The sequence below is a fragment of the Corvus brachyrhynchos genome, unplaced genomic scaffold (assembly GCF_000691975.1).
Source record: "Corvus brachyrhynchos isolate BGI_N302 unplaced genomic scaffold, ASM69197v1 scaffold17, whole genome shotgun sequence".
Taxonomy (NCBI): domain Eukaryota; kingdom Metazoa; phylum Chordata; class Aves; order Passeriformes; family Corvidae; genus Corvus; species Corvus brachyrhynchos.
The window spans coordinates 13414594-13437494 of record NW_008240046.1 but is presented as its reverse complement, the minus strand read 5'-3'; the positions used below and the strand labels follow the sequence as shown (position 1 = coordinate 13437494).

At 37.6% G+C, this 22901-nt stretch overlaps 1 protein-coding gene across 1 annotated transcript in view; it reads left to right on the top strand.

Annotated features, from left to right (window-relative positions):
- Positions 1 to 22901, top strand: part of TENM3 (teneurin transmembrane protein 3) — a 1268339-nt gene that overhangs the window by 1158182 nt on the left and 87256 nt on the right. Inside the window, exons 14-15 of the mRNA XM_017744521.1 lie at positions 12480 to 12602; positions 16337 to 16551. Coding sequence (XP_017600010.1) covers positions 12480 to 12602; positions 16337 to 16551 — 338 coding nt within the window. The remainder of the gene's footprint in view (positions 1 to 12479; positions 12603 to 16336; positions 16552 to 22901) is intronic.

The window sequence follows — 22901 nt, the reverse complement described above, 5'->3', positions numbered from 1 at the left end:
TGTTAAAAATGTCTGACTTAGATGAGATTTTGGTAAACCTCTCCATACACAAGCACTATAGAATGAAAAGGTCAAGTACATGTGTCCAACCTTGCTTTAAGCAATACTATTTGATATTACATTTATGACTAAGATCACAAGAACACATGGGTTTTATATGGGTGTAATTACCCCACTGCAGTGATTAATTATGGATGAAAGTTAGATGTCCTCTGAAGTAGACAGGAAATTGATGACATTTCAGACAACTCCATTCACAAAAAAAAAAACCCAGGCCCACTGTCTGTTAGGAATTGTCACCTATAACAGCATTTGTAGTTTTATAATCCAGGAAAAAGAAACATGCTGCAACTGTTTAGATGACGTGGACATTTGCATTTCAAAAGCTTCCTTTTCCTCAATAATAAAACCGATCAAACAAAACCAGAGTGGTTTTGACAAAATTTGATAAAATTGGACAACACAAATGCATCTCTTTTACTAGTTCTGTAGAAGCAGTAATATAATAGATATATAAATGAATATCAGCCATTTGGAAAATGAGCTAGTTCCAGAAACCTCTACATATAGAAAATAGGTATGTTTCCTGTGAGATTTTTAATTTAAAAATACTTCTAAGTTACCCTTATTATGGTACAGGAAGAGTAGTATTTTTATTTCAATAATACTCATTGAAAACTAAAACAATATCCAGCTGCACAGAGTTAACCTACTGCTAACCACTGATTTCATGAGGTGTTGACACAATAACTGGGTACAGTAAGTTTTATCTTCACTTGCGAAAGCTCCAGGCTTATCTGTTGTTTTGCCTTCTCTTTTATCTTTGAGATGTCAAGTCTCACACCACTTTTTATTGAGGCATTTTTGCTGGACAGTGGGTCCTCATTTGACTCACTCCAAATCTTTTCACACTGCTAAGGAAAAGTTATTTATGTTTTCAAGTTATTTCCCAGGTTTTAGTTATTTCCCCAGCTACTTTTTTCCTGTCTCCTGTTAGTACTCTCAAGTAGAGGTAGTGAAATTGAGGTATCCACATTTGAAAAGGAGAGATGCAATCCCCACTGTTATTTCAATTCAGCTGTAGCCAAAAGTAGAGGATAATTTTAAAATACATTCTTATTACTGATCCAATGTCTTTTCACACAGTAAAAGAAGTGGTTGGTTTTCTTTATCAATTTTATCAGTGACCGTTGCTTTAGAACTGAGACTGGCTATTCGTAATAATCACCTGTAAGATTTTACCGTTCCATGTTGCGGCTGATTTAACTTTAAAGGGGGAAAACAAATCAATGTGAAACTGTAATCCTAACTTGTTTTTTCCAAGGCTTAAATAACTGATACAAAATACAAAGTGGTTTACAAACTGACTTGCAAGCAATTCACTAGCTTCACAAACAATTAACAATAAGTTTGTCTTTATGTCATGGTTTCCTTTCATAAATCATTTATGGTAAATTATTTTTTCTGTTGATAGTATTTTTCCTGTACCTTTCGTATAACTTTGCTTACAGGAATAGTTCCATAAAAAACACATTTCACTTCAGTGGAGGAACATGGTATGTTATTCCAATGCACATAAAACATATTAATGGCTAAATAATAAAGGATGCCCTATCTAATATCCAGTCCCTAGAGTGGTGGTGATGCTTCAGTAAGAGGTGACTGCGATCACTGAGCTGTTGTAAACCTTGGGATTTTGAACCAAGGGTTTGCACAAGATTATTTGCTTATGCAGATAGCTAATGACTTACAAGTTTACACTGGAGACGTTGAGGTAAGGTAGAGTTGTGTAAAAAGGCCCCCTTGAAGGTGAACTCAGCATGTCCATTCTGGTTTTAAATATGGATTCAAGTGGAAATTCTGTGGGCTTGCAAGTTGATCTGCATGTAGTGGTTGGTTTATGCATCTACATAATTGCACGGTTCAGGTAGGTGAATGGTAATTATCATGGATAGGTCTAAATCACCATGAAGAAGTTTTGTAAAGAGGTTATAGGTTATTTTCTTTCAGCCTCAATCATGTACCTTTGATCTACAAGTGGACTGCTGTAATTGTGATATCATGAAGCCTAAAAACAGCAAAGGATTAGAAAACCTACATAGCTAATTTATGGAAAAATATGGAGTTCTAATCACAGTTTAGCTCCGTGGGGTTCCAAATAACACACTACAATCTCTACATGCAGATGCTTTCATCTTACATTTCAGATTTGGTGACATTCCAAAAGTTCTTATCAAGCCTTATTATCATCTTTTATTAAAGCTTATTACATTTATCCTTATTGCATGTTTGGTGTAATATTCTGTTATTCTTAATATGGAATAAAACCGCTTTGATCTTTTTTAGCCAGTCATGAGATGGAAATATGCAACACAAGTGTTTCACTACATAATATAAACTCCCAGCTCAGTGTGTCCTTTGAACATTGCATTAATTGGCCCCTGTTTCTTTTTCCTTTGGTTCATAAGTCTTTTCATCAGACTTCACTTTTCTGTGCCATCAACATGCAAATAGGCTATGCATGATCATATAGTGCCACTTAATTATATCTCTCAAGAGATTTGTGGTGGTTTTGTGGGGTTTGGGTTTGGGGTGGTTGATTTCTTTGTAATAAATAAGGCTTTTGAACTATAAAAATGGTTGGATCACTTCATCACTGCTCTTACCTAAGAAAGTTGTTTCCGATTCATTTTGAGGCATTACGTTGTCATTGCTTTTCTTAACACTTCTGTTTTGTGAGGGCTGTGGTTTAAAGGACAAAGCAAGACTTCTGTTGGACTTGTGGAAAAAAAAACTAAAATAGATTAAAAAAACTTGAGCCTCAGCTTTTTTCCAGAAAGCCAAGTTTAAGGAAGAAAAAGAAAGAGTTCTAGAATGAGAAGCAATAATATAAATCCCTGAAGGAATACAGAAAAGTTATTAGCCTATAGTCTTAACCTGGTCTTGAAACGTGTAAATCAGGGAAATTTTCTTCTCCCCCACAATATTTAAAATCATTGATTATGACTTTATTAGATAGAAACCCAAAATTTACAGAATGTTTTTCCTGCCCTTGTATGAACAAAACAACCCTTGCCTCAAAAGAGTCAGCAATCCAGTATGCACTTCCCCATCATTTCTGTAGCTGTAATTTTTTACCATATTTTTAGACTGAACAACATTAGCTGGGGGGGAAAAAAAAAAAAAAAAAAGCTATGTTGAGGAGAAAGCCCAGGATAATACTAAAGACTACTTAGGTATAGTGGAGACTTGCAAAATGGGGTAGGTTTGCTGTTCATCACAATAAATGGGCAAATCTGAAACAAGACATAACAGATACATCTTATTTAAATAAGAGGCTACTGAATTATTATCTTTGTTTCTGTTTTAAGAAATCTGAATTCTCCCTTAAGCTTTGAATGTGCCTCGTGTAATGCAGTTGACAGAATCAGACCACTGTTGCATTAAAGTCCCTGGCTTGACAACTGAAATGAGACATCTAGCCATGCAAGTTTTCAGAGGAATAAATGTTCCATCTTGGGGTGAATATAAGTAAAAAATATTTACACCAAGACTACCACACATCTTTCTTAACAGTTCAAATGCAACAGTACTTTAAAGTGTCATGTAATCAGTTTTGATTAGCAGTCAAGGAGAGTAAGTTTATCCATAGTAGGTAGCTGATATACCTTTGTTGCTATATTTTTTCTAGGCAAATATTTTTGATGTTTTGCAAATGCTTTGTTAAAAGATGCCAAGAGAAAAAAAGGAATAGACTAGAAAGGTTGGGGCTTTTTTGCAGATGAAACAGTAAAATCAATGGACCCATTCAACTCTTTAGGATAAAAGGGAAAATACCACAGTTTTTCTGTTACTATATTGATCTTGATAGGTATTACTAGGTTTTTCATATAGCACTATACTAAAATGTTTTACATTCAGTGCATATGTTCAGCAACTTTTATATGATGCTGCTGGTGACTAATCTTTTGAAGGTGCTCAAAAACATGCACTTTAAAGTCATTATAAATTTGGAAATAACAGGAGTTGTATTGATTTGAGAAAAACAGTAATAAATAAAGAACTTGTCTTTGTAACTTTTAATTCACTTTATTTAACATTTTAATTAACTACTTTTAATTCACTATTTGATCTGCAGCAACATCCAAGGTATCCTATTATCTTAGAAAAAAGCAAATGAATGCAAATGACTGACAGTTCATTTGCACATCTTCTGGTCCACTTCAGGTCCTTCAGAATAAAATAGGTTTAGATTCTAATTATGGCTGCAAGAAAAATATATGGAAGATAATTTCAAAAACCACTTCAATGTTCAAATACTTCATTTTAAAATGTATTGCCAACAGGGAGATGAACTAGAAGATAATCCTTCAACAAGGTTGAGCAATAATTGCAATTTGCTTAGTTTAAATTATAATCTTTTTGCATTTCTTTAAATATAGATTATGTTCACTTTTCCTTATGTGCAAGTGTGCATAAAGGTTTTTCTATTAATTCTAAGGAAGCAATTTTTAAAATCATGGTTTGAAAATACCAGCACCCAGAAATTGTAGCAGTGGCAGTCCTGGAACATGAGTTCAATAACTTAGCAAGAAGCTCATCTTCAAGCACAGCTTCGTGAATAATAAGACTTGATTACCATTCCTTGTAAAACACATGGAAGAAGGGAAGGAGTGTCGCCAACATCGTTCAGTTCCTCTTGCCAACTTCCCCTACAGTGTTGAGTTCTTTATGTTTAAAACATATGCCATAGGCCTTATCTCCAGAGGTTTTGGGGAGATGCTTGCTCTTTAGAGATAGCCAGTGTTTTTTCTATCTGCTGTCTAGTGTTAATTTTTCTGTTGTTATTCTAAGAAAAGCTGGAGGAATACTGAAAGTCCATTTGCCAATTCAGGCAACTCTGTTTCTTTTTCTTTCTACTTAAAAGAATCCTCTTACCTGTGAATTCTTGTTCTCCTGTAATGCCCTGTGTCACCTTTAGAATTCTTTCCTGCAAGAAACAAGTTGGCAGATTCAGAATGGAAGGTCTTGAATTGCTGGCACTTCTGACTGGTACTTCAGGGGATTACCTCTTCAATTACTGTAGGACTGCTTCTGTGAATAAAGCCTCTGCTTGTATGTGTATGGTTTTGTCTATGTGTCCTTATGATCTGCATCTGTGATTCTTTCACCTGCACAGCTCACAGGGTGTTTGCTATGCCCTTTGTGTTTCATATGAGCATATTTGTCACTTACAGAACTTTAGAAGAAGTTGTGGTTGATCCTGGTGAGTTAAGATAGAGACAATCTTGAATTTTGACCAGAACAATAAATAAGTTTCTGTGGCTTTTACTGTATATTGCTACCCTTTCCTATGAAGGAAAAAAAAAATTCTGATAGTCATAAACCCCCGCATTGTGTATATATTCACATCTGATCTGAACTTTGTTTTCTGTTCAGAGCTACACTGGACACTGGATCATGCTAACACCTGTCTATTTCCTTTATGAACTAGCTGTCCTATCCTCATAGCATTCAAGTGTATGAGAAGGGGGGAAAAATTCAGACAAGTCCAGTTCTTGCTAAATAGAAAAACAGCTACATGAATTGGTTATCTGTAACAACTCCTTTTTGTGCCTCTCATAATTTTGGCAGAAGAGAACTTTGAGATATTGAGCAAGGTGGCAAATGCAGCAGGTATGCAGTTGAATGCAGCAGGTAGTTGTCAGCCCTGTCAGTTCTAGTTCTGCCCCTTAGTTAAATAAATTATCCATCTTTGACCAAGGACTGATTTTTTTATGGATGCAAGAAAATTTTGGAGAGGGTTTTGAAGTGATAATATAGTGTATTTGCTCAAGAGCAAGTTCCTTGTAAAGGTAATGCATAAAGCACCGAATTACTAGCTTGAGAAAGGAGCATGCACAAGAAATGGGCAACTTCTTCCTGAAGATTATTGCAAAATGTTTGACACAGTGTAAACTAGTGGTGGTTTTTTTTCAAGTGTTTGCTGTGAATTGTACTCTTAGTTGCTATTTTAATTATTGAGTGGACATGGACGGCTTTTTAGACTGATTACAAACCAAAATAACTAGACTTCAGTTACACAGTGAAAGGCAAGATCAACCAAGCTTGAAAAAGCAGTTTAAGATGGTTCAGAAACCCTTCAGTGAACTATGCAGTGATAGACAGCAAGATTACCCAATAGCCTGCAACAAATGATAGCATTTTTCTGTTAGCATTAAAGCTACTGTTGGTACAAATGCACTCCTTTAATTTGAGCTCTGAATTTTTTAATATCCCAGTCCATTTGGCAGGGGAAGGGGGGAGGTGGGGGGAAAAAGGGAGGGCAAGAGCCCAACTGTTAATTGGTTACTGCTTTTATGTTTGGGATTTTTTCTGGTGAATTTAGCCATATTCACCAGCACCAAACACACACACAGCCCCTGGTACTCTGTTCATGCCAAGGGCAGCCCATATCCAAGAGAGCTTTCTCATCTCTGATGCCTCTTCTTTCCACTCTGTTAGAGGGAATGCACTCCTCACTATTTGGACTATCACCACACTCTGAAGGCTGGCCATGTGGATAATTTTTCCAGTAGCAGTACAAATGCCACCTTGAACAACTCAGTCCAAAGGTAAATGCTAGCATAGCTTCAGCAAATGAGGAGCTCTTGGTAGCTAGAGATGCTAAAGACTTTGCAGAATAGATATAGGGACTGGAACAGTCGAATAGGTAGATGATCCTAGAATCATAGGTTAAAGATGGTAGGTCTTCCCATAAATTAAATTTACGTTAAAATTAATTAAAATTAGGTTAATTTTTTAATTTGAGTTTTTAAAAATGTAACTATTTAATCATAGGTTAAATTGTTAAAGATGGAAAAGAGCTTAAAAATCATCAAGTCAAACTGTCAACCTAGCACCACCACCATGTTCACCATTAAACTATGTCCTGAAGAGCCCTATCCACAGGGCTTTTTAAACACTTCCAGGAATGGTGACTTCACTACTTTCCTGGGCAATCTGTTCCAATGTTTTACAACCCTTGCCATGGAAACATTTTTTCCTAATACCTAACCTAAACCTCCCCTGGCATAATTTGAGGCCATTTCCTCTTGGCCTGTTACTTGTTATATGGGAGAAGAGATTGACACTCACTTTACTACAACCTGCTTTCAGGTAGTTGTAGAGAGCATGAAGGTCTCCCTGAACCTCATTTTCTCTGGACTAAGCAACCCCAGCTTCATCAGTTGCTCCTCAAAAAACCTGTGCTCCAGACCCTTTACCAGCTTCATTGCCCTTCCCTAAACATGCTTCAGTACCTCAATGTCTTTCTTGTAGTGAAAAGAGCTGGACACAGCTTTTGATGTGTGGCCTCACCAGTGTCAAGTATGCAGGGCAATCCCTGCCCTGCTTCTGCTGGCCACACTATTTCTAATACAGGCCAGGATGCCATTGGCTTTCTTGGCCACGTGGGCACACTGCTGGATCATGTTCAGCTACTGTCAGACAGCACTTCCAGGTCCTTTTCAGCTGGACATTTTTCCAGCTACTTCTCCCCCAACCTGTAGCACTGCATGGGGTTGTTGTGATAAAAGTGCAGAACTCAGCACTTAGCCTTGTTGAACCTCATACAATTGGTTTTGTCCCACTGATCCCGCCTACCCAGATCCCTCTGCAGAGCTATCCTACTCTCCAACAAATCAACATTCCTGCCCAGCTTGGTGTCATCTGTGAACTTGCTGAGGGTGCACTTCATGCCCTTGTCTAGGTTGTCAATAGAGATTTTAAACAGCATTGGCTCCAATACTGAGCTGTGGGAAACACCACTCATGACTGACCACCAGCTGGATGCAGTTCTGTTCACCGCCACTCTCTGGGCCTGCCTATCCTGTCAATTTTTATACCAGCAAAGAACACAACTGTCCACACCATGAGAAACCAGTTTCTTCAGGAGAATGTTGTGGGAGAAGGTATCAAAAACTTTACTAAGTCTCGGTAGACAACATCCACTGCCTTTCCTTCATCCACTAAGTGAGTCACTTTGTCATAGAAAGAGACCAGGTTGGTCAAGCAGGACCTGCCTTTTGTAAACCCATGCTGGCTGGGCCTGATCCTGTGTTTGTCCCATACATGTTGCATGATGGCACTCAAGATGATCTGCTCCATGACCTTCCCCAGCACTGAGGTCAGGCTGACAGGTGTGCAGTTCCCTGGATCCTCCTTCTGGCCCTTCCTGTAGATGAGCATCACATTTGCCAACTTCCAGTTCCCTGGGACATCCATGCTTAACCATGGCTGCTGGTAAATGATTGAAAGTGACTTGGTGAGCTCTTCTGCCAGCTCCCTCAATACTCGGGTGAACAGGTATGTGCCTAAGTTGCACAGCAGGTCACTGAAAATTCCCTTCCAGATTATGTGGGCTTCATTCTGCTCCCTGTCTCTGTCTTCCAGCTCTAGGGGCTGGATACCTCGATGACAACTGGTCTTGTTATTAACAACTGAGGCAACGAAGGCATTAAGTACCTCAGGCTTTTCCTCATCTTTTGTCACTGTTTAGCCAAGGAAGGATGGAGGGTTTTGGCCCTCCTTTTCTTGCTGACATGTTTGTAAAATCATTGGTGGTCTTTTATAGCAATGGCCAGATTAAGCTCTATATGGGCTTTGGTCCTTCTAATTTTCTCCCCTCATGACCTCACAACACCTTGTAGTCCTGAGCTGTCGATGCCCTTTTCCAGGGGCAATAAACTCTCCCTTTCTCCCTGAGTTCCATTCAAAGCTCTCTGTTCATCCAGGATCATCTTCCTCACCAGCTCACCTTTCAGCACATGGGGATGGTCTGCTCCTGTGCTTTTAAGATTTCCTTCTTTAATCCACATCCAGACTTCCTAAACTCCTTTTTCCCAGATATCATCATCTGTTTTCCTGCTTAAAAAGCCGTCTTGTTCCACAATGGAAGCAATCATCCCAGTCTTGATACAAGTAAAAGGAGGCTTTTGTTAGGGTTTGTGGGCAAATTTGGAATTGTGACAACCCATCTTTTCTCCCAGCCCCTGAGAATTCATCTCTGCTTGCAGCTGTGGATTATTTGGATGGAGTTGTTGTGATCCGTGACCACAGCCATCACAATCTGCCTGCCTTCTGGTTAGAGGCATCTGGCATTCTCACACAAGTCCTTGCTGCTGTCAAAGTTATGCCAGTATTGAAAGAAAGTCATTCCCGTGTTGGTATCCCCGTAGACTTGGCAGAGTCAGAACTAGTGACTCTAGGATGGGTCTCTTGGCTTCATTGGCATTGTCTAACACCAAATAAATTCCAAATTGATTGGGAATAAACCAGACTTGACAGGTAATATCTAATCCAAAAATCAAGAAACTTTTACGTTAGATTTAAGACAAAAATAGCAGCAGGAAATAATGAAGTGCATTTTTCTTCAAATGTTGTTGCTCTAATTTTTGTTTTATATATCAAATTCTTTATAAAAAGAAGTAAAGCTGCTATTTCTCTGAATACAGTAGAAACAGAGAAGGGGATTGGTCTCTTACATCCCCATCCCAAAGCTGGAAGAAGGCCTTCATCTTTTTCTAGATCAAAGGAAATCAGACAAACATATACACCTCTGCAGTCTCTTTGCCTCATTCTCCCTTTGGAAATTCAGAACTAGTTCATACCATTTGACTTGAAGGTCTCGGACATCCCACTGAGGTACCAGTACCAGGTGCTGCTAAACAGATTCATAATAGCATCAAGAATTTTTATCAGGTGCCTCAATTTCCTTATAAAACTGATAAGGACATAAAGTTAGCTTTTATACTGATGGCCAGCTGAGAGAAGACAAATTTTGACTGACAGAATAGTGCCTAAGTTTGTCTTAATCAGTCAATTTACATATGTTCCTAAAGTTTGTCATCTCTAAAGAAATTCTGCCTTGTAATTTGATACTTTAGCAACAAGCCTGTTTCTTTTATGTTGTTTTCATGTTTGTTGTGAAAGGAGAATTCTCTAAATTCCATAGCACTAGCTCAGAGAGATTATGTAGTTGAATTGTTTAGTGTATTAGTACACACTGTAAGTTTTGTCATTGGAATTGTCTAGCAACAGTTTTTGTCTGCTTAAAAAATATTCCTACATTCACAATCTGTGGAACAGCTGCATTTATCCATCTGTTCATTTTCATTAAACATTATGTATTGAACTTGTTTCTAGTTCATTGTCAAAGCTGAGAGAGGAGTAGTGTATTTGAGGGATACAGCTAAGCTCCCTGTCTTTGACAGTAAACTACAGTGGGACTCCCATCAGTATAAACACAAAGAAAAGACAGTTGTCACTTACATTGTAGTAATTGTGGTTATATTGATGTAATCAGTATAGATCCCACTGTCCTTGCCTTTGAAGACTTCAAATTCCAGCTGTTTTGAATTACAAGGGAATGGCTAGAAGGTTGTGTTGGAGCTTCCCCTTCTGATCTCCCAGTGCATGAAGAGGCACAGGGCATGTACACAGCACCAGCTGATGTTAATGGTGTTCTAAGCTCCTGTGTTTCTAGAGTTACAAAATGAATGTCACTTTCTTTTTTTTTTTTTCTCCAGAAGAGCTAATAAAAGGGATAAGAAGACAGCAAAGTTAAGAGAGGTGATTGAGATCTCCAGACTTGAAAACAAGAAATGTACTGGGTTTAAATCATAAAATATTTAGCTATTTGCAGTCTTTCATTGCTGCCAGTGAAGTGAACAAGTATAACAAATAGTAGAGTTTGACCCTAGGGATTTTACTGAAATATATTAAAACAGGTACACTTGTTGGGTGATTAATACATAAATAAGGATTTCAACTGAGGGAGGGTCAAAATAATAATGGCTAATTCTAATCATGTGCCCAAGATGGTGGTGGTCAGATTTATGGTTTAACAAGAGTTGAGAGGAGAAAAAAGAAAGATGTTTCTAGGGTCAAGAAACATTCTACATTATCAGGCTTTGACAGGCAATTTAAGGTCTTGGAAAGAAGAGTAATAGTAGAGTCAGAGACTTGGAACAAAGAGAATTTGTCATCTGTAGTGAGGATTTCAGTCTTTGAAGTATTCAGTAACAGGTCTTTAGTTGCATTCTGGTTTTTTGTTTTGTTCAGGGTAAGGGGGAGGCTTTAAGGCAAAGACCTGGCAGACAATCTCTTAATTTGGCAGTTTTTGTTGCCTGGCTAACTAAACTTCCATTGATGCCTGTTCATCTTAAGTAAGGGTTGCCATGGTCAATACAGAGAGATTTAAAGATCAGAGATGAAACCAAATGGGATGAAGAATTTTTTGTCATTTGCATAGAGGGAATGAATAAATTAGTAACGTTGACTCTAGCAGTAATCTTCTTCAGAGAGAGAGAAGGAGCAGAAGCAACAAAGTACAGTGAATTATCCTCCTTTTATTTTGCACTAATAGTTAAAATACATGATTACAGGTATTTTTTCCCAGTGTATTTTTATTCCCTAGTAGCACTGAAAGACTATTTTAGCTGCTTTGCAGATAAGTGTTGCCATGGAATGAGCAAATCCATGTTACACCAAGCACAAAGTTGAGTAATTAAAATGAATTTTGGTGGCATTATAGAGACATTGGAACAGAAGAAAATAATCCACAGACAGCATGAAATTGCATATGTTTTGAGTATCACAGTACAGCACTAAGGTGGGGGTTTTTTTCCATATTTTTGCTCTAAAGGTTTAGACACAGGGTTCATTCCTTAATCCCTGGTGATCAAGGTTCCCTAAATTCCCCTTAATACCACGGAAGGTTGACTCTGCCTCGTAATTAACTTAGCTAAATTCTTTAGCATGGTATCACCTTTCAAATGAATGTGGTTGTGGGGAATTAAGTAATTCAGAAACCTAGCTTATGTATTACCATTATCAGAGCAAAGTGTCCCAGTGTCTCTGGCTCTGTTCATGGCCTTGGCCTCGTTTTGTAGACTAGCATGGGGAATGGGCATGTAACAGGAGGCTGTGCAGGGTGTTGTTGACAGCATGAAGTGCTCATGTCTTAGGTTAGCCCTGCAACACCCACAGCACCCTCCTTCCTCTCCTGTATTTTTTCTTTTCCCTTTCTGGCTAACCAGGATGGATCCATCTGCTGGGAAAATCATTTATTTTAGTAGGTCATTTAGGAGTTCACTTAAATGATTTGTCTCTTCAGAAGCATCAAAAATGAAATAAAGAGGAAAGAACATAAATACTGCCTATCCTTTTGAACATTGATTTGGGACTGGTAAAAGACTCAAAATGAGACTGGTGAGCTTTCTGTCAATTGTGTTCACTGAAAGCGCTGTATCATTAAAGGACAGTGGTAGTAATTGCTTAGTGCCATGCTGAACTATTAGTCTGCCAATGCTTGCTTATGTAATTTAATTTTTTTAATGTATGAGTTGCTATTCCACTGCAAAGCATGGGAAGTCATTATTTGTGCAATTTGTCATTGTGGTTAAAAGCATCAAATAACCTGTATCCTCTACCACCAGCAATGCATCTGTTTGGCCTCAACTGGCAGTTGCAGCAAACTGAAAATGATACATTTGAGAATGGAAAAGTGAATTCTGATACTGTGCCAACACATCCTGTAACAGTTCCTGCTGGAGACAATGGTAGGTGAAATGGGCACCATTTTTTTTCCTTCCTTTGGAACATTTCCTTCCTTTGTGTCTTATGTACACCAACCTTTAAGTTTTCCTGCAAAACTCTCTATATAATGCAAGTACAAAGCATTTGTAAGCAATAGTAATTTTAAGTAGGTAAACAGGAACCCAGGGTTTCTCCTGCCTAGCATGCGAAGGGGCCTATGGATCCTGAGCAATGATGCTGATCTTACTAGGAAAGCTTGCTGTCAACCAAAATTGCTCACAGGAATTTACATGTGCTATTTGACGAGCATAGGAAAGCTCTCATCATATGCAGAGAAGAACCTCTGCTTACTCTGAAATACGTGATAATATATTTTGTTGTTGTTGTGGGCCTCCCAGAGGTAGCAGGATGGTGCTGGGGCTGGCTCGGACCACCCTGCCTTAGGGGCCTCGTGTTGAAGAAATGGCCACAACAAAGCCAGGGGGCCCAAGGAGTCAGGACATACTGTTTCTTAAGGGGGACCTGATACCAAGGTTCAATCTTTGGGACTTTAAGCAAGCTCTCAATAGTTTTTGGATGGAAGATTACATCTGTGTGACCTGTCATAATTGCTTTTTCTGAAGTTTTTGCTCCAGAAGAGGCACTTCAGGAATATTTTGCATATTTTTGAAGCTTCTCTCTTAGCTATGCTTAGAAGGCAGCTCATGATCAAGGAGCTTCATGTGGCGTGAGGACCTCACTATGGAATACCTTGGGTTTTTCTCTACAGAGATTGATGTTTTCTTCTAATTTTTTTTTTTTTTATTTCTCTCTGAAATTTAATAGGTCAGGTCTAATATGTACATTTGTTTTATTGAAGTCTCTAGCATATAATGTTGAGTCTGAATCATCCAACCAATATATAAAGTAAGAAAAAAAATTTCTTAATTTCGTTATAAGAGCTTTTAAAATACAAACCACATAAAGGGATTATTTTTTATCGACCTTTTTCAATGTTGCCCTTTAAGATTCTCAAAACATTTAAGAGCTTGTGCACTTTTGGCTAACAGAGGCTTCAAAATCAATAGGTTTTGAATGGAAAACTTGATTTAAATGGTTGATGAGTGCAGTGTTTGCTTCATTACACAAAAATCCATTTTCCCATTCACAAGGTACATCTGACCTCCTTACCACTGAGAAGGAGGAAGCCTCTGCCAGCAATTGACATCTTGAAAATTTTGTCAAGTTATCACAGCTCCAAGTCATAGAAAAGTTATAGCTCAGTTCACTCCTTATGTCATCTTTGTAAGCCTATGAAACTTCTCCAGTAGGACATTTTCTTCTTCCATTTCCTTTACCCTCCTGCCTTTTTCTTGTACTTAGATAGTCATTATTGCTTCCTGTGCTCTTCTTACTTTTTTTGAATGAAGAGGAAAAAGCTACTCTATGGTTAATGAATATTGATGCTGCAGTGACAGCTCATCATCCCATTGTCTTCTGCATTCAATAGCCAATATACTTTCTTGTATAAAATATATTGGTATTTTTCTAAATATTTTATAAATACTTAATGGGGTTTTTCCCTTGATAATTTTTTTATTTTTTTAACAAACTGAAACCTGTTATACACTGCCTCAAAAATAAAAGGAAATAACAAGGACATCAAATCCATTTTTCCTTCCTTATGTCCCTAAATACTGTTCGAGAGAACAGGGTTAATTCCACCCACTGTTAAAATGCTGTCCTCTGCAGAATATGGTAAGTGGTCATTTATCAGCATATATCAATATTAAACAACAGACAGACCAGAGAGTACACATTTTAAACCACAAGAGGAGGACCAGATAGGCAGAAGGGAAAGTGTGACGAGTAGATGTGAAATGTGAGGAGCAGGGGCCCTATGCTATCACACTAGTTACTGAAAACTCTAAGGGAGCATCGATGAAGCCTTGATTTGGATACTTTGACAGCTGAACAACTTTCAGTACCACCCCTCTCATGTCCCTTGGTAATATCCTGATACTCTGATTTGGATTTGAGAAATTTCAACCACCCTCACAGTAAATGTGAATGAACATGACATTTCATATTTTGATTTAAAGCTGTGCGTAAGAACTGTTACTGTTTAGAAAGTGGAAAGGAAATGATGACACTATGAAGATTTTTTTAATGCTTATTGAGAAACAACAGGGAACAGAGAATAATTAACGCCCTAGCCTTAGCATGGCAAACAGCTACTGACAGTTTTGGGAGAGGTGTTGGGGTGCTAAAGGGGGATGTGGCTACAAAGTAAAACTATCTTTTCTTCGGTGAACAACATGGGAGATCATAAGAGTATTATCTGCTAAGTGTTGAACCCCAGAAACAAGCATTCCTGGCAAGGTGGTTAATGTGTTTGATAAATGCCACTTTCCCAAGCTGTCTCGCTCATCTTTTCAGTAGTACAAGGCAGTTATTTTTCATTTGAAATGTAGAAATAGGGGAAGCTGCAGATCAATACAGCAAACAAGTGTTTATTGTTTAGTGATTACCAGTCATCAGTGTGTGAATTTATTCAACACAATATGCTTAAATTTGAAGAAAGAGGTAAAAAACAAATGCTTAAATAAACTGAAATAGTGACTACAGATCCATCTTCTAAAATAACACACTAATATTATGAAAGGTTAAGTCCAAATTTAGAAAAGCATTAGACTCATCCTGAAAAGTGTTTAAAAAATGGTTTCTTCAAGATCAGATATTTCACTGTCTCTTCTCAACAGCACTCTGATCAATGTGATAATCCTGTGAGACATTTTCAGTGACCACAATGCCATTGTGACACAGCTCTGATGATGGCACAAGTTCCCACTCAAGGCCTCTCAGCGACGCTTCTCTACCTGTTTAATTCAGCAGCAGTCTTGGTTCATCTTGGATGCACAAAAAGTGGCGAGGATCAATCTGTGACCTCACCTGGCATTTCAGATTTTAATCTATTTTTTTTACAGTCTAAATGTTTGCAAAAAGGTTGTGTCAGTTTGTTCTGTCAAATGATGAATAATGTAGAATTTGAACATAAAAGACAAGGCAGAATTGTCAGTTCTTCAGAAAACTTGTACGCAAACAAGTGAGCATCACATGAACATGCTTACCACATTCAGATGGATTTAGTTCCATTTTTATAATAGACTAGCTGATGAAAAAAATGTAAATTGGTAAAAACACAGCAAATTCCAAGACTATAATGACAGTTCCATTTTTCTTCATATTGCTTCACTCAAGCCTCACCCTCATGTACCAGCTGCTTAAATACAGCATTGCTTGCTTACACAAAACCAGAATCAGGTAACCAGAGCTGTAGCTTTTGTTAGTCTTGAATAAATGCTCTGATATTCAATGTAGAAAAGATTATATTAGTTCTCTTGACTATTTGTGTTTATGTATCTATTACTGCATGCTGCATTTTGCTTCTTATTTTTTTTTCTTGATGTGAGACTTTATTCTGAGAAACCCCTATTAAAATGCTAGCAAAAAAAAATAGTAATTTAATGTAGGTTCTAAACTGTTTCCATAATGCTCCTCCTTAGGGATGCTACAGCATTTTTAGTTTTTAAGTATTTGTGGTATCTTTCCCTTTTTATTTCCAAATCATTGAATTCCTGGGATCTTCTATTCAAAAAGATTGGCAGGTAACATTTTTCTGAGGTGATTCTAAATATTTGAAGATATATATGAAGGATGATTGAAAGCCAGAAAGGAACACTAATTTTTTGATCTCCTTATTATTCTAACCCACCAGGAAAATTAGGAGGATTTGCACAAGAAAACAACACTATAGATTCTGGAGAACTTGATATAGGCCGAAGAGCGATACAAGAAGTGCCCCCTGGGATTTTTTGGAGATCACAACTCTTCATTGATCAGCCACAATTTCTAAAATTCAATATATCCCTTCAGAAAGATGCATTGATTGGAGTATATGGTCGAAAAGGCTTACCACCTTCACACACTCAGGTGAGAACTGCTTGCATTAAAAAGTAGGACACATTATTGAAAACCATGATCTTGTATCTTTTGTATCTTTTTCTCTCTCAGGATTACATTCTTTTCCATTTTGCTGATTTTTATTTTTTTCTATTTATACTTTATTGGTCTCATGTGATGACCAGAACATTTGAATACTCTGTTTGTTGGGATCTAGAATGGGGGTAGAGGGTATTCTTATTTATGATCTGTTCTAATCAATGATGATGCTTCAGACATGGAGTTGTTTCATGCAGAATTTATAGGTACTTTTATTCCTCTGTGGTATATGAACATATCTTTAAAAACCTAAGCCAACTAATAGAGCATCTTATGGCCACACATAAGGTATGGTTGAGAGTTCCTGCAAACAGCACATTAACCAAATTTCCAAACAAGACAGGCAAATGCTGCCATGTTTGCAGCTTGGTGTCTCACTAAATAAATACATAAAAGAAAAAATATATAATATGTCTCTACAAAGATCCAGTGAACTGGGGTTGTAAAAGTGACAGTCTTCACTAGGCATCTGGTGTCTCGAGACTTTGTTCTTAAGTGTCTCAGAGGATTTATCCTGTTCCACCCCTCAGAAGGTTTCTAATGACACCTTTTATTGCATATAGTCACACTGCCTAGTAACAAAAATACCACTTTTTATCCATAGTTAGAGAATAGTTAAAGTATAAAAGAATGAACAGTCTTCTGGATTGGCAGGAGAAACAGAGAATCAGTGCCTGAGATGGTATTTTAGCATCAACTGTATTCATGTTTTATTTTAAAGATATAAGACCCTCCAACATTGGATTTCTTTCAGTACAATATTTGTCCAAGTGCTGGTTCAGATCCATTTTTCCACCTGAATAGGTATTTTAGTTCATTTTCTTCTACCCCATTTGGAGAAACATCTTAGTGATTTTTGAGTGTATGGATTTACCGTGAACACAAATCTAAGTATAGCACCCTAATGTTATAATTGTATCAAAGCTTGATTGATTACATCTGATACACAGTTATAACACCAAATCCATAGCTGCAAAATTCATATATTTTAATTCAGTCCTCTTTTTTAAAAAAAAATTTGATTTTAATGCTACTGCACTATTTAAATTATTTTGGTTTTGGTTTTTTTAATTTTTTAAAAGGCATAACTTTTGAAATATGTACAATATAGAAATAGATCTAATTATTACACCTATTCAACAGTCACAAACCACAGAGAAAGGGTCAGCAAAGCAGCTGAAGTCATGGAATGTTACATTAACTTTATTTTGTAGTTTAGTTTCCATTAAAGTAGAAACACTTTACTGAATGCAGAAAGTGCACTCATGTTTACTTAAAAATTTGATCTTCATAATAATGATTAAATGGATTTTCTTCAGACCTTCACGTATGAACACCCACCCTCAGGCTGACAACAACCACAAGAAATTCTAGCATAAAGAAAATTGATTCAGAAAGTTATCAGCCATTGGAAATAGGGGTTTGGAATACAAATGTCATCTCAATTATAACAATAATAACAGGAGTTAGGGGAATACATGTGTGGCAAGAATGAATAAAACTGAAGAAGCTGATCTGGACTATGCATTTATATGAGAAGTTATGCAAGTAAGTACATCTCTTAAAAAAAAGATCTTTACTTGATTCCTTATCCTGTTGAAAGGTTAAAATAGGAATGCCCTTTACCCAAAAACATATAGACTACTAAATCTGTTTCCCGTCATCTGTGTTACACAGACTCTGAGTTCTTATTGATGTTTAAGTATGATACAAGAGAAAGAATCATATGTGAGTCCTGCTACTGTATCTTCTGTAGTTTCTGTGACATTTTGGACATACTGTTTCCAGGATATAGGTCAAGTTCTCTTGTCCTATTTTTGCCTGGTATATAATTAGAGTATTGTTTACAAACCATTGACTGACACTTGATACATTGAAAAATTAGGCATGCTTACTTATCAGTGCCCTAGTGAACTTATAAGGCTGCTAAAGCTTCCCAAGGGTACAGGTTTATCAGAATGCTTATATGGCCTTGAATCCAATGATGTCCAGTTTAAGTGCCTGACATAAAGCATGTATGTAATCTCCCAAAAATGCAGTTTCAGCAAGTGGTTGGGGTTTTATTTGCGACCATGCTCCTTCATGTGGGGAGAAAAAAATGGAGTAAGATACATCTCAATGGTTTAGGCCTTTCTCCAACGAAGTCCTAACACAGGACTTCGATGCAGACACAACTTGTCCTGGTAAAATACATATTTAACCGAAATAGCTTATGTAAACAAAATAAGGTATTTTGGCAAAAAGACATCTAATGAAATAGAACACTGAGGGGATTACAAGCTTAAGTCCATTTATTGCTTTCTTATTTCCCCTAACTCTTATGGCTTGTACTGACAAAAGTACCTAACTGGAAGCTGGGCATAGGTAACAGGGACAGACTAACAGCTGATGTTGGGCTTCACTGCATCCTTCCATTAGACAAGGCAGCTCACTCATGTAGCTCCAAGTGTCACAGGAACATAGCAGACAAACAAATTAATATCCATGCTGAATTTGATCAAAGGCCTGTCTAGCGTTCTGTCTGTGATAGGGGCCATGAGCAGATATGGAGAGATTAATAAAGCAGCATGATAGTACCATCACTGATCTTCCCACAATATGCTTTTGGCCTCCAGAGTTTTAAGGCTGCAGGACTTTGCTGAGTCAAAGATGCTGTCTTTGTATTTTACAACCTTTGATAGATTTTTTTTCCAGTGAATTTGCATAGTCACCTTTGAACCTATGGAAGCTTTTAGCATCTGTGGCATTTGCAGCAAGGCTTAACTACACTTCTCACACTGTACTCTTCAGTGTGTTTTGAGACAGCCTCCCAGTAGCCTTTGTTTCACACACTGCTGGTAGTGTTTTAGAAGAGGCAGGGCAGAATTTCTCAAGAATTTCTACTCCATGCCACCCTTGATTCACGGATCTCTAGTGTTATCAGTGAATTGTATATTTTCCAGTCTGTTTTGTCATTCTTTTTATGATAGCTTTTTCAGTCCTTTGGTCATCCTTTTCTGAATGTTCTCCAGTGTTCATGCAGCCTTTTTAAGGTGTGGAGACCAGAACAGCACAGAACATAAGAGGTGTTTAACTATGAGGGTTTCATTCAATGCATTAATGATGTCTGCTTTTTTTTTTTGCGCTCATATTTCCATAATCTGTCTACCATAGCTCAAAGATCTCATCCCATAATGACAAAAATTGGCTCAGAGCCCATCTCTGGATGTGTCAAGCTAGGGTTGCTTCATGAGGACTTTTAAAGTAGGCTCTCACTCATACATATCACTTCATGTCTGTGTCTCTTGAATGCTATCTGCCCTTATCTTCTAGTCACAGAGTGACAAGTGCTAATAACAAAATTTATGCAAATGAGCAACTGCTTCTTGTTTCTCAAACATCAGTATTTGAATTTTCAGATCTCACATTAAATAATAGAGAACTCATTACTTCCTGCACTCTGCCAGCATTTGTAAAGTTGCCTTGTCACCTGTCCTCCTCCAATATTTTTGCTCATATGCCTGTGGTACCCTACATGTGTAACCACACACCACATTCTTTAGCTCCCTCCTTATAGCTTCGGTATTCCCATCAATGTCTGCCTTCTCTCCGCTCTCACCTTTTACTGTAATGCAAAACATGCCTTTCACATTTGCCACCTTTTTCTCCACTTCTCTCCTGTACCCTTTGCCTGTTTATCCACCTCTTTTTTGCATCCAGTTAAAACCTGACAGCAAGTAAGAGGAACCTGTAGTCAATATCTGTTCCTAACTGTACAGCCTCTGGTGCCAATTATCCTATCATTGCAGGGGACATAATAAAAGTATGATAGAAATAATTTCGGGAGAGTTCTCAAGAAGTCTTAGTTTACACCCTTGTAACAGGATGAATTGTATATAAACTATTCCTATCAACTGCTTAGATTTCTATCATTAAGCAGTAACAGAATGCAGAAAATATAACTCTTGTTTTGTCCCATAATCCAAAATAATAGGGATATAACATGTAGGGAATGGTTTGATGTATCATATTCAGGACAGAATTTTTGGTTGCCTTGGTGTATTCTCTTTAGGTGCCAAAATTAGTCTCAAGCACAGCTACTATTTGTGTGTCACAGACTGATCTGAGATACATAGTTCTCTCTTTCCGGGGAATCATAAATAAATCAACCAGAAATAATTGACGGTGGCTGTCCATTCAAAACCCAATCAATGCAAGCCTGAAAGTCTTTGTGACACTTTCTAAAAATGTCAGTTCCATTGCAGCCAGAGAATCAATATGTTTATTTAAAGAGACTTTTAAGCATAAAATGAGACTTTGGTTTAAAGCAAAACTGTATGGAATGGTAGGGCAAATCATCACATTTAGACTCAATGTAAAGGAAATTAATTTATCCTCATAGGAGGAAAATAAAATTGGTATGGTTTTGCTTATGAAGATAATTGTTTTTCCAGTCTGTTTTTGTTACCGTGTCCTAAATATAAAAAAGCAGCCTTTAAAAGGGTTAAGATCAATTATTGTTTTTTGCTGGGGGACAGAATGAACAGTAAATTCCCTTCTGTATGGCTTTTTAAAAGTAGTCTAGAATGGTGTTCTGATAACAGCATATGTCCTTATTACATTACAAATACAAAATTGTGAATTGTACCGTGCTTGTCAGCCATTAGTGGCCAATCAAGTGGTGTAGCCACTTGTTCCTGTATCAAAAATACAGTTTTAATCTGAAATTGTCCTTCTACAAAAGTGGTCTCTTGCCATATTACAAAGTCAAATTACAAAGTCACTATTAATGTCTGTAAATGACCTGTTAAAACTGAGAGCTCCCTGAGCCTTCCCTTTTTAAAAATATTAGTGAAAACCACCAGAGAGGCAGGAGTAAAAAAAAGCTAGAATTGTTTTTCTCTCTCTCACAAAATAAGATAAATATTTAATTCTCTGACAAATGGGAGTGTTGAGTAGTTTTGAATAATTGCTCTCCCAAAATGATCACATTCGTTTTCATGTGGTGCAGCACATACAAAGCTGCCGAGGCACCGGCGTCTGTGCATCCCCATCACATTATGTTCTATTCTGCTCCTTCAGACGTAGCTGGAAATGCGTCTCGGGTGTTGATAGAGTCGTATTAACGGTGCATTTCCTTCACATCCTGGCTGGTGGCGAGATGATTCTGATTACCAGGGAGGAGCAACCTTACAATATCAGTGAATTTTTGGCCTGCAATTTCAAGAAGAGAACATAAGTACTTAAACCATTGCTCCAGGACAAAGGCTATCATGTTTTCTTTTGTCCCAGGAGCAGTTTCTGAAGGTCACAAGTCAGGGTATAAAACCACTGATTCTCAGGTCCTGGGAACTGTTCTTATCCCAGCTCAAGGTGAATCAGTGGTTTCACATGCTGGCCTTTACTTTAGTAGGCCCTGGATGTAATTTCATTTGAGAGAAGTCTTCAGCATGTGGGAATATTGAAGGTTTATGTATTACAGTCCGTACGATAAACGTGTCACAGTAAAAGTGAAGCTCTGAACAGTCTTAGCAGGAAAAGCAGAGACTCTCTACAACAAGCAAGAATGCTCTTCAATTTTCCTACCTGTTTAATTTTGCTCTATACATGTTGATCTATACATGTTCAACATGCAAAGGACAGTTTTCAAGCCATGAGAACAGACTCCAGATAATGTAAAATCAGTGCAGGGCCTGGAGCAGTTTTAGCCCTCCAGATGCCATTAACCCTAGTTAAGGTGCATAAACATGCATAGCATGCATAAAATCTCGTGTTGTGAGTTTGGTTGTTTTATCAGCTGAGATGATGCTACATTTTCCCAAGCCCTATGATAGTTGTTAAAAATACAATATGTGCTGTCCATTGACCTGAGGTACCATGGGGTTTGGTCAGTTTGTCATTTTTGATAGTTGCAATGTTTTCTACTTTCCATCTCCTGTTTTGAGCTTCTGTGATGGGAAGTAAAGCTCTTGCTCTCCTTCCTCCAGAATTCCAGGCTACAAAAGGGGGAATGAGCAGTTAATCCTTCATCTGAAACTAAATGAAGAAAAGTAGATTATTGGTATTGGATATTATTTTTATTAGCCCATATGTATATAACGCAGTTTGAAAGCTAGCTCCCACCTGTAATTCAGGTGCCAGTCATGACTGCAGACTCATTTCAACCTGCTGTTTTCTTCCCCCAGTGTATGCAATGAGTTCATTGGCCACTTTCCACTGGAAAAGTCATTTTAAGCATAAGAACTAGCTGGTAGCTTTGTTTGAATGTTTAGCAAGGAGCAAAGAAGCAAGCAAGGATTGGT